This window comes from Coenobita brevimanus, chromosome 62, assembly GCF_032717465.1.
Source record: "Coenobita brevimanus isolate Jiangsu-jjx chromosome 62, ASM3271746v2, whole genome shotgun sequence".
NCBI classification, from domain to species: domain Eukaryota; kingdom Metazoa; phylum Arthropoda; class Malacostraca; order Decapoda; family Coenobitidae; genus Coenobita; species Coenobita brevimanus.
In genome coordinates, this window is record NC_137015.1 from 35369827 (window position 1) to 35382893 (window position 13067).

A 13067-nucleotide genomic window follows, 5' to 3' on the forward strand; every position below is an offset into this window, starting at 1 on the left:
CACAAGTGGTTCCAGTGGTTCAAATTGGGAAGAACAATCACCAAAGGTGATCTTAGATATGGACAGCCTTCCTCATCGAGACGAAGATCACGTTGAGAAAGTGTGTGCTGTGATCAGTAAATATCATTGCGTGACTGACCATGAAGTTTCCAAAGAAGTAGACATTTGTTAAAATTTGATGCCACTCGATTTTGACTGAAAAACTGAAGATGCATCATTTTGCCGCAGAATTTGTGCCATATGGCCTGACAGATGACCAATAAGAGAAACTCATCACAGTCAGTGAGGAAATGTTTGATTGTTTGAATGCTGATGTCAATTCCCGAAAAATGTCATAACAGGTGATGAAATGTGGGTGCACAGTTTCAATGGAGGAGGGGGGGGAAGTGTTGTTGCAGTGGGTTGGAACACCATCACCACAAGGAGGAAAAAAAAAAAAGGACATCATATTCACTCAAATGTGAGGGTGATGTTAATTGTCCTTTTATTGGAAGGGCATCGTTCATCATGATTTTGTTCCACGTGGCCAGACAGTCAATAAAGAATTTTACATGGACACCATGAAGCACTTGAGGGAGGCTGTGCAAAGGAAGAGGCTGAGGCATGGACAAATAAGACCAGGATACTGTGTCATGACTGCACCAGCTTATGTGTCATTCCTTATCCATAAGATTTTGGCGAAGTATGAGAAGAATATTGTCCCCCAACCGCTTCACTTTCCAGATTTGGCCTCTGCAGACTCTCCTCCTCTCCCCCAAGTTGAAATCCAACCTGAAAGGTTGCCGATTTCGGATGAGAGGAGGTAGAAGAAAAATCACTAAGTGCACAATACACACGTTCACTCAAGTGCATGTACTTCTATGACTAAATGTTGTAGTGTGATGTGGCTTGTGTTAGACTAAAGCTGTCAGCACTACACAGCACTACTGTTGCAATCACAATATGCTGGCTAGTTGGTGTGCTATTGAAAAAGTTTGGTTTCTTTTTGGACAGACCTCATAACAACACAGTGTCTCTGTAGCTGTTAGGTTCAAGTCTGATGAGCCATGAGTCCCAGGATAAATAGCAATAACAACACCACCACCACGACATTTTACGAAGTACTTCACGTGCCTTTTTTTTTTTTTCCCCAGGAAGTAATATGTACAAAATTCAGTACTGTTGTATTGTCATGGTCTGGAAGTAGTTAATTGCCTATTTGTATTGCTGGATGGAGCATGGTATCATTAATGCATTGTAATAATATTATTAACTTAATTCATACTTAAAGAAGCAACAGTATCAAAAATGAGTTCATCATAAAGTGAGAATTTTTCTTCAGTTCATTGACTAAAGCCATGAAAGCTAAGGCATGGCTGTATCCCACAGAAGAAGTGCAGTTTGTGTGATGGAACCTAAAAGTTTGAAGGCTTGAATGATGAGTGAGTGGATTTGTGAACCATTTTCACTGAGCATTGTTGTTAGTCTTCCTATTTTCTACATTCCTTTTTTTGTGTTTCATGATCCTTTTCACTCATTGTAATTGGGAAAGAGGGTTATGATGCTCATGCTGATGGTAATGACTTTTATATCAGGTAAGAGTATCACAGACCAGGACATCAAACAGCTGCTAAGGATTCTTGTGAAGGCGCTGGAGAGCTTCTCTGACATCACACTCATTGACTCCATCATCATGTGCCTCACCAGATTACAGCCACTCCTCAGACCGGTATGGTACTGATTTTTAGCTGTGACAGTAAAGTCATTCACCTCAACTTGGCCTAGATTTTTGTCCTTTTACCGCATGTTTCAGATTTGTGTAGCTTAATGTCAAAGGCTGTACTATGTGTCTACAGTTTTCCATAGCACTTCATGATCAGCGCCATAATTTATTGTTAACATGTTATTACAACTTGGCTTTCAGAATGAAAGATGACAATTTTGAGCCAAATTAATATGCAAGAATAGTGGTTAAAGGAGTAATTCAGGTTTGGTCTGTTAGTATGGAAATAAAGTGATCTCAGCATGACAGCCTTAACATGGTAACAAGCCTCATATGAGCTACTTAGCCTTGCACCCAGTCCCTCTCCATCTGATAGGATAAAAAAGAATTGGGTGATAAATGATAGATTTCTTTCTCTAACAGTTTCCAGCATGTGTTTGGATACTGTTGTTTGGTTGAATTTTGGACTAAAGGAGTGAGATGTGTACAGTATAAAACACAGGTCATGATTTACAAGTAAGGTGAGCTACTATACAGGTGCACATTTATTGGTTACGTAGTTTAACAAATAAATGAATATATAGGCTAGACAGATAGGAGCTAGATTTCTTTACCATAGATGCGATCAACATGAATGTGTCAAGGGGGTTTAGATATACAATACAGAAGATTTTGAGAAGGAAACATTGATTGAACATAGAAGTAAAGGAGGGAGTCTTAGATTGGTAGAAACTGGTGCATTACTGTAATCATTAGTAAATTCTGAGATTAGGTATTTGGCATGTGATAAATAATCATGACTGTCATAGCATCATCAGCCTTGGTCAGTCATTATCATCATAATCATCTTCATCCTCATCATTCTCACTGCCTCTGCCACATCATTATCATTACAAGTGTCTGTCTTGTCTTTTTTGTTTCTTACTCACACCAGTTCTGTCATACCTGCAGGAGTCAGCAATCCACCAGGCCCTGTTCTGGGTGGCAGTGTCTGTGCTGCAGCTGGATGAAGTGGCATTGTATGCCTCAGGTCTGGCACTGCTTGAACAGAACCTCCACACACTTGACTCTCAGGGTTCCTTCGATAATAATGTAAGTGCTGCACATCGCAACTTTACAATGCAACAGCATTTACGTATCTGTATCGACTATCTTATGTCCATCTGTCTGTCTGTCTGTCTGTTTCCTTCATCTCCATAGGGGTCTAAGGGGTTGGTTGTTATTGTTACCATATTATTGTTAGCACTTTGATGTCTGAGGATTTTTCTGTTGAGGAAAATACCGGGTATGTTTGTTAAACTAATGCAATGAAAAGATTAAACACTTTTGTTCATCATCATCATCATCTGGACCTCCCTTCCCACCTTAGGGCAGGGTGAGGAGTAGCAGTGTCCAGACAGCCCAAATTTGCCCAGTCCAGTGGGCTATGCTTCCATTCACTCACCATTCATGCCCCCAGAATCCTGGCTCTATCTGATATGCCAGAAACATTCACCGTGTTCTGTAGCTTCACATACATGTATCCGACAGTCAGTCAGTTTTATCATTTGTTTTTTTTAATACCCATGTATTTGAATTTTTTCTTTTAATACTTTAAGCCTGGTAAAGCAATGAAGCTCAGTACAAGTGTTTGGCATTAGCTAGAGTAAGATTTAAAAAGAAGTATATTTTCCTCCGATCTCGCAAATAGAGCACATCGAGGTATATTATTTGAACTGTACCGGAAATCCTCTTTATATGTTGGAAATGTATTCCAAAATCTCTTTTTTCAAAAACCTGCTACTATACTGTAAATTTGGGTAAACTGGCAAATTAGTTTTACTGATAGTAATGAGACTTCACTACTGTTGGCAGTTTTGTCTTCTTCAGAATTTGTGTGGAATTGGTAGCAAAAAATAGTGTCTAGAAAGGTGTTTCTATATTTTCCTTGGGACAGACAGTAGCTTTTATGTTGTACCTGTGGTTCTGTGTTGCTTGTCTTCAGATAAATACCACAAAGCATAGAATACAGTTCCTTCACTTTAAATTCAGTGTTTGGGCCATAATTTTGTCAGCATTCTGTGCCTTAATACACTGTTCCCTTATATGCTGCTCTTATAATTTTAGTATCAACATAATTTTATTATACATAAATATCACTGAGAACAGTTATTGATGTATCACATAGTACATATAAACTGGGTAGGAAGAAGTGCCAGGGAGTCTCTTTACCTGATGAGAATTTAATCTGAAATGTTTTCTTCCTCTCTTACCCCCAGACACTGGAGCAGGTGATGATGTCAACACGGGAATCCTTAGAGTGGTTCTTCAAGCAGCTCGATCATTCCGTGGGACTCAGCTTCAAGGGTATGTCTTCTCCTGCCCAGTAGAACTATAATAAAATGTTAGGTTTCTGTAGAGACTGTGGTGTTTATTTATTTATTTATTCATCCTTTTTTCATAAATTCAGTTATAGTTATTAAGCTAGTTTTATGGCCTAGTACGGTGCTTCATTGGAAATGCATGCCCTTTCATGTTTATAGTTTCAAAACCAAGAGTGTCAAAGCCTTGTGAACATTGAATGCCACCAAATGAAGCAGACTGGTTGTATACTCATACCCATGTAGCTACCCTCAACCCTCTCGTTATCATTTGACGCCGGCTGTATCCTACTGCGAGTGAGTACTTGGAAGGTGGGCCTCGGTGCCCAAGGCCACACACTGAGAGACCCCCCCACCCCCCCATTACGGCACTGTTCCTGCGCACTCGGTAGTTCATAAACAGTTTATCTTAACACCCTTATTTATGCTTCGATAACCGTAATTTTTTTTCATTGTAATCCGGAATAAATGTACTGCACTTGCTTATGGTGTTGTAACAAAGATCAGCCAAATGTAAATTATTCCTTAATATAGTATACTGTATATATTTTTTTACTTTTTTTTTTTTTTTCATAGAAATATAATTTTTATGGTAAATGTTACTGAAAAAAAGTTACAAAGTATTTATTTGGCTACATTTTGGTGTATAGAGAATTACTGTAGGTCAATTAGGGCCAATTTTTTGGAACGCAAAAGGAAATTATCTGACGCTTAACACGAGAACACAAGTACCTGTAGTGCTTTATTCATGCCCAGAAATCGTTCCATAACCAAAAAAACGGGGGCCATTTCGTCTGACGCAGCCATCATTGAATGGTAACGAGTGGTTGAAATGTGCACAGACGCATCCTGCATCAAATGGTAACGAGTGCATGAAATTTGCACCGCATCCATAAACACCATAGGGTTAAATATAAAGTGCTGGACCTGCAGTACCTTAGCTTGGTTCCTTACACATGAGAGAGAGAAGCATTGAACTGTCTGTTAACTGTTCCCATTCCTGCTGAGGGGAGTTAATAAATTGATGGTAAGTTTTCAAATACTGTACCAGTAATTTGTTTCCCTTATCCATGGCTGTTAGTTAATTTAAGATTTGCCATTAGGTACTGCTGTCAGTTCACAAGAGTCTTATAAAATATCGTGGTGTTGTAGGATATCCCTCATTATTACAGTTTCCAGACAACTTTCATGTAGAAAATGCAAGTTATTTTGCACTATTAATGTCTCCCTCTTCTGTCTTTCTTTCCTTCATTCTTTCCTTTTCCTTCTGCCTGTGGGTGGCTCTACAGTGGGTGGCGGGCCAAGTGGTTTCCTGTTCACTAGGAAGCCATTTGCTGTGCTGGGTGGTAGCCATATAACCAAGTTTTGGCGCCTGGTGGTTTGGTGGGTGATTGTTGCGCTCCAGTCAGATTGAGCTGGTGCACGTTTGTATCCAGGGGGTGGTTGGGGTTGATTGCTCGTGTGGTGCCACTCAGGGATGAGTGGGGCTGGTTGCTCTCATCTTGGATGTTGGGACCAGCTGCCTAGCTCCGGGCTCCTGTGCTCCTCTTGGGGCGGTGTAGGATTGGATGATGGATGGATGGATGGATATATATATATATATATATTGTACGGTATATATATACCTGTATATGTATACAGTATATATTTTTGGTATATATATATATATATATATATATATATATATATATGTATATATATTATACGGTATATATGTATATATATTATACGGTATATATATATATATATATATATATATATTTGTATATATATTATACGGTATATATATATATATATATATATATATATATATATTATACGGTATATATATATATATATATATATATATATATATTAAACAGTATATATATATATATATATAACGTTCTCCCTATGTGTCAGGTGGGGTTGGTGGAGGATTAGTGTCCCTCCCTGTAAAACAATTAACTCTAAGCCCTTGGCCACCCCGTTTGGGATACATGGCGTCTGGCAATGATGATGATGAATGTCTTTAGAGAATAAGGAGAAACCTTATTACCCACATAATTTCATAAAATGCAACTAAAACGCAGAAGTCTGGGACCACTAAGTCCATTCCCTTTGGCTGATGTAGAAATGTGGGACTCCACATCTTGGGATGTATATTTAAAGAAGATCTTCATTTAATACCTCTCCTGTGTTTGTGCCAAGCCCTTCCTTCCCTTTACCAAAATTTTGGACTCTGATTTTGGGTCAGACTCCTTTACACCTGTTTCTTACCAGTTCTCTCTCTCTCTCTCTCTCTCTCTCTCTCTCTCTCTCTCCCCCCCTCATATATCATAGTAGAGTATATTAATATTTTTTTTTAATGTCATCAGTGCAGTTTCTCTCCCTTGTCGTGGTAATTGTTACTGAGATAAAAAGCGAGAGAATACTAATTTTGCAATTTGCCCCTTGAATGTGACTTCTTTTTGTAGAACATTCTTGCTATTACTATATATATATATATATATATTTTTTTTTCTAACTCTGGAGAGCCCCATAGCAGAGAAAAGGTTAATGAAGGTTGTATCTAATTCTTCCATTGAGACGACTATCCTCTGCTGAGGAGAATTTACTGAGTACAGTAAGAGTACAATAAATTATAAATGATATTATAGAGTTAAAGGGGTTAAGCCATGAAAGTACATTCTTTGTCACTCCCATACTCCATACTAACTTCTTTTTTTTCCCCTGTACAGGCAACTTCCATTTTGCTTTAGTGGGCCACCTCCTGAAGGGTCTGAGGCACCCTACACCAACTACGGTCTCCCGCACCTCTCGTGTCCTCCTCACTCTGCTTTCCATTGTTGCAAAGCCTCATAAACGTGATAAGTTTGAGGTGAGAGGCTTTGAGAGAGAGGGTATAGGTCCCATATTGTGTGTATAATTTTTAAACCCTTCAGCATGCCAAGGCCTTGGTCACATAATGGCAGCCCTCCATGCTGCATGATCTCTGGCAGACTCCCTATTCAGTTCTGTATCCCTGAAGTCACACTCTATGACCTTGTCCCAGGTCTTTTTTTGTCTGCTTCCCTCAACCCTACCCTCATTGTTCACACTTATCACCTGTGCACCCAGTTTTCATCCTCCATCCTCTCAAGATGCCCAAGTCATCTCAGTCTACCCCTCCTTATCACAACATCAATATATTCAAGTCTCATACTTCCTCTCATCTCTTCAGCTGCAATCCTAGCTCCTCCAGTCCTCAGATTCAAGGAGCCATGCCTCATTCATCTAATCGTAGTCATTTCTTTATGTTTGAACCTACAAATATCTTCTTCCTTTACTCCCCAGGTCTCACTACTTGCAGCATTACACTCCTAACACATGCAGCATACAAAGATCCCTTAGTATGGAGGGAGAGCCCTTGTAAAATTTGGAGAGGCAACAGCTCCCTGAACTTCCTCCAGCCACTCCTCACCCCAGCCCCACCTCCAGCATATAACATGTCCCCCAAACAAAACTCCTCTACACACTCAAGAAGCTCTCCAGCAAGATCAGTCCTTTCATGCCCTGACAGTCTTCACCTGTTCTCCCCGACACACTGCACACACAAAATCAGCATTGTTTTACAGCCTACCTCTAATACCACTACATTGCTTATGCACCTACATATCACAGACACTGCACAAGATGGAGCTACTTCCCACACCTTCATGGCAAACCAGACATGGCCACACTCCCTCGGCATTGACAGTGTTGCCACCAGCCCAAGAAATCATCACTTGTTTTATCCGTATTTAATCTCAAACCTTTGCGCCCCATTCTGTCTCTCCATTTCTGAAGTCTTATGAGAGAGCTTCCCATGTGTGTGGATTGTGATGTAAGAGGTTGGTTGTATTGAAGTGTATTTGCAAGTATGTGTGATTTTGAGACAGACAGTGTGTAAATGTGCATATGATTGTATTTGTGCACACCAGAATGTTCAGAAGTAAGTGATGTTTACTTGAGGTTTTGTTACAGTTTCTCAATTTTTGGTATATCATAAGTAAATTGTCATAGAACAAGTATACATAGGTATATGTGCAGGAATAGGGGAAAATGAGAGGGGAAAGGAGAGTGTATGTATTGTTGTATGCAAGAGATGGAAGGAGAACATAAGAGAGTATGGATCAGTTGGTTCAAGGATTGTGTGGATAAGGTCGAAATTAGGAATACAGTCATGGGTGATTGTGTATATATGTGTCAGCAGAAGACTGTGCAAGCAGAGTGAAAGATGAGTTCTGGGCTAATGTGAAAGCATGCATGGAAAAGTTTGAGAAGGATGAGAGAGTGTTTTTGATTGGAAATAAGAATGGAAAGTAAGGAACATGAAGGTGGATGGAATAGTTCATGAGTGGGATGTCCCTGCAGATGTGTATAGAAATGGCAGTGTTCTGGTGGACATTTGTGTGGGGAGGGGATTGGTGATAGCCAATACCCTCTTTAGGCACAAAATGATCCACAGGTATACATGATGAATGATGAGAAAGGCGGGTGATGAGCTGGATGAATGGAAAGCAGTGATTATTTGTGTGTGTGGATGAGAGAATGAGAAGATATTTGCTGGATGCAAGAGCATACAAAGTTTGGGGATGTGGACTCTCTGACCACCACTTAGAACCGTTCGGAGTCGAAATACAAATGTGTTGGATGAATAGAAGGTGAAAAGGGCAGGAGGAAGCAGTCCATACAAAGAGGGTAAAAAAGTTGCAGAAGGATGAAAAATGGCAGAATATAAGAGAGAAGTGAAGGAGCAATTGGGTAAATATAATTTGGAGCAGCTGGGGGAGGTAGAAGGTGCATGCAAGTTATTCACGGAAGAAATCTTTGCAGCATGTGAGGTGTTGTGTGGGGTGAAGAGAAGATGAAAGGAGGTACAAGGAACAGCATGGTGGAATGAAGAGGTGAGGCAAGCTATGATGCAAAAGAAGAATGCATATAATGAGTGGAAGGGAAGCGGAGATATAGAGAGATGAAGGAGAGAGTTATATGTAGAGAAGAGGAGAGAAGAAAAAAAATTAGGAAGATAGTAGAAGAGGATGGATGAGGAATTTGGAAGGAATTTGAGTGTAAAGTGGAGGGGATGTAAAAAATTGTTCTGGAAGGAGGTTAAGAGAATAGGATAGCGTGATAAAGAAAGTAGTAGGGGAGTGAAATATAAAAATGGTAGATGTCTGGTGGAGAAGAGAGAAAAAGTGAGCAGATGGAGAGAATGCTTTAAGGAACTGTTAAAATGTAGAGAATGAAAGTAATGTGAGTGTAAGTGGCTGGGGAATTGCTGGGGAATGAGGGAGATGAGAAAGGAAGAAGAGATCATTAGGATGGAGGTAGTGGAAGCAGTTAAGAAAGTCAAAATGAGGACAACCCCAGGAATTGATGGAGTGTGGTGAAGTGCTGAAGCACGGGGGAGGGATAGTAGCAGAATGGGTATGGAAGGTGTACAGATTGGTCTGGGAGGAAGGTAGAGTCGTAGAGGATTGGAAGTCATTTATATTTATTCCTCTCTACAATGGAAAAGGGGAAAAAGAAGTTTGTACTGAACATTTTCAGTCCTTTCACACACAGAGAGTAGGCCAGCATACTCTCATAATACCTCTACCTTCAACTGTCTACACCACACTACATGCACCATAGATATCACACCTTCTATTTCCTTTCACCCATAGCAATGGCCTCTGCATTAACATCAGCAAACTTAGTGGTAGCTCGGCTTGCCACCACTGGAAGGGTAGGGCTGGCAGCATAGGGTCTTCCCGGTCACTATGAAGCGACTGTGCTGACAACTACAGTACTATTGCAAACACAGTTTGTGCTTGTCAGCGGAAAAGCTCAGGTTCAGCCCAACACCTCACCAATATCTGTGGTCCTGTACCAATTTAAATTCACTTAACTTTTTTTCTTCAATCAGTATCCCCTCAAGCCCTGTTCTTCACAGAGTCCCAAATCTCTCCCTCCACTGAAATATCCCCATTTTGTTCTGGTTACCATCTCCTCACAAACTTCCATAACAAGGGTGGCACCTGTTGTTATATGAAATCTGAATTTGCAGTTGACACTGTTTTGAACTTCACTTCAACTGATTGTGATTATTCACTGTATAAACTAAATTATCTAAATATTACCAAATTGTCTGTATAGCCTATCACCCCCCCGATGCTTCTTCAGAACCCAGTGTGTTTGACTCCATATCCACACAGTTGGCAAACCTTAATAATAATAATAATAATAATAATAATCTGGCCTTTTGTTTCTCAAAAGTGCCAGTTCTTCCTTTTGGGAATTCACTAGCGCTCGTTATTTTTACATTTACAAGAATTGTGACATTTCTTGTATATAATACAAGCTACATCATATATACATGAAAGTGGCAAAAATTAAACCCTATAATCATCTGTCATAATACCTCTCTCCAGATCGTAGCATTTTGAAAAAAGAAAGGCTTTCAGCTGTCTCTTAAAGGATTCAACAGTAGAGAGTTGTCTTATGGACAATGGCAATCTGTTATATAATCTAGGGGCTCTATATGCAAAAGAACGATCAGAGAAAGATGACTGGTGAATGGCTCCTGGCTCATCAAGACGCAAGGAATCATCTTCACTGCGTAACATCACACCCGGGCGTGTCGATGGGAGTTTTAACAATTCAGCAAGATACTTCGGTTCACCAAACTTAAGAACCTTGAATGTAATAAGACACAGTTTAAATTCAGTTCTAGCCTTTACTGGTAACCAATGCAACTCAATCAGAAACGGGGTAGTTGAGGTTCTCGGGGGGAGACCAAAGATAAGCCGTGCCGCCCTGTTCAACACAGACTGAACTTTTGTTAGTATATTATTTGGAAGACCAACCCACAGTGAATTACAGTAATCAACACGAGACAAGACCACTGCATGGACCAATGTTAGGAGGCACTGTCTATTCAGGAATCTTCTCACAGAATACAGATTTCTGATATGCAAGTTACACCCTCTTACAACCTGATTAATGTGTTCTTTGTAATTTAACTTAGAATTAAAATAAACACCCAAATTTCGAACAGAACTGACTGGATGCAGCTGTGACACGCCAGTGTTCAAAGCCAGGGCATTGTCAGTGTCATCACCCCTTCTGTTTCCTCTGATGATGATGATCTCAGTTTTACCATCATTCAGCTTAAGTTTCCTCTTAGCCATCCAAATCTTAATATCAGACATTAGAGATTCAAACTTTATCTTAGTATCGTTGATATCTGACATCTTAACATAGAGCTGGGTGTCATCAGCATAAAAATGATAGGACACATCATGAGCATCAAGTAAAGACGATAAACTACTTGTGTAGATAGTAAATAGAATTGGACCCAAAACTGATCCTTGAGGGACTCCAAATAGAAGAGGAGCAGAATCAGAGCTAGCATAATCAACAACCACTCTCTGAGATCTGTCCGACAGATACGACTTAAGGAGCAAAAGGGCACTATCACGAACGCCATAAAAATACAGATCATCCAACAATAGTTTATGATCTACTGTATCAAAAGCTGCAGACAGATCCAAAAGCACTAGGAGAGAGGACATCCCACTTTTAGTGTTTGCCACCAAGTCGCTCTGAATCCTTATTAGTGCAGTTTCAGTCGAATGGTATTTTCTGTATGCTGATTGAACAACAGGAACAACTCTGTTGTGTTCCAGTAGTGGTAAGAGTTGGTCAAGTATGGCCCGCTCAATAATCTTGGATAAAAAAGACAGGTTAGAGACAGGACGATAATTTGTCATGCTCTCGACATCAAGGCCAGGTTTCTTAATTAGGGGCCTAAGCAAAGCACGTTTCTCAGACCGCACAAAATTACTTTCTAAGAAGCATCTATTTATTATGTTGCAGATAAAGTCTGCAGCATGCTCATACACATCAGGCAGTTGTGACATGTTACATGGATCGAGTGAGCAAAATGTTTTATTAAGTTCTCTGATGTAACATTTGACTTTGTTTACATCCAGTGGATGAAATGTTGAAAGCAAATGATCCCCGGTGCACCGTGGCTGGAAGTCAACTGAGTACACTTCACTAGGAGAACTGCTGTCTAAATCACTTCTTATGCGAGATATCTTACTTGTAAAAAATGAGGCAAAATCAGAAGCCAATTGGGCATCAGATAAAGAAGTTGGTTTAACAATTACATTCCTCCGACCAACCAAATTGTTCACAACTGCAGACAATTTTTTTTTGATCACCACCACATGAATCAACTTTATTTTGATAATACCTAGCCTTTTGGGCTTTTACAGTGTGAACGACTGCTCTTGCAAAAACATAACGCAAACGAGTTACTTCGGTCCGCTGCAAGCGCCACTCACGTTCTGCCCTTCTACGTTGTCTACGCAAAGAATTAATGGATGGACCATACCACGGAGAATTATCACGTACAGTGATTGTTTTTACTACCTCAGGACAATAATGGTCAAAAATTGACCTGAGCTCGTTGTTGTAAATATCAACCAATTCACCAGAAGAAAGACTTGAAGAATCGATGGAGTTTAAACGTTGATCAATTTCAAAACACATCAACTGGCGGTCAACATTGTTGTAATTTCTGAACCTGATGACCTTTTTATATGAAGTGAATTTTGGGACATCAAAACTAAGAGTGATCAGAGCATGATCAGAGATGAGGGGGTCAAATGAGTCAACCTCCACATCTGATACGCGCCTGCAACCAACAGGGGACAAGATCAAGTCAAGGACATGTCCTGAGACATGAGTTGGATTACTCACATGATTGAAAAAATTGTTCTGGGTGATCAACTCGAGGAATTCTGAAGAAAATGGTTTTGACTCTGGACTGTCAACCCAATAATTGAAATCACCACAAACAAGAAGTCCTCCAGGTTTAAGAGAAAACTCTTCAAGAAACTGCCCAAACTCCTCCATAAAACCTCGATCTCTGCCCGGATGACCTGGTCGATAGACAATTGCAATTCTAATGGTATTCTGATGGAAATTTATTGATACTTCCATAAATTCAA

The 13067-nt window shown here is 39.9% G+C and overlaps 1 protein-coding gene across 1 annotated transcript in view; it reads left to right on the forward strand.

The window, feature by feature from the left end:
* Window positions 1–13067, forward strand: part of Nf1 (neurofibromin 1) — a 509668-nt gene that overhangs the window by 299845 nt on the left and 196756 nt on the right. Inside the window, exons 46-49 of the mRNA XM_080275751.1 lie at window positions 1575–1708; window positions 2654–2794; window positions 3961–4048; window positions 6783–6922. Coding sequence (XP_080131877.1) covers window positions 1575–1708; window positions 2654–2794; window positions 3961–4048; window positions 6783–6922 — 503 coding nt within the window. The remainder of the gene's footprint in view (window positions 1–1574; window positions 1709–2653; window positions 2795–3960; window positions 4049–6782; window positions 6923–13067) is intronic.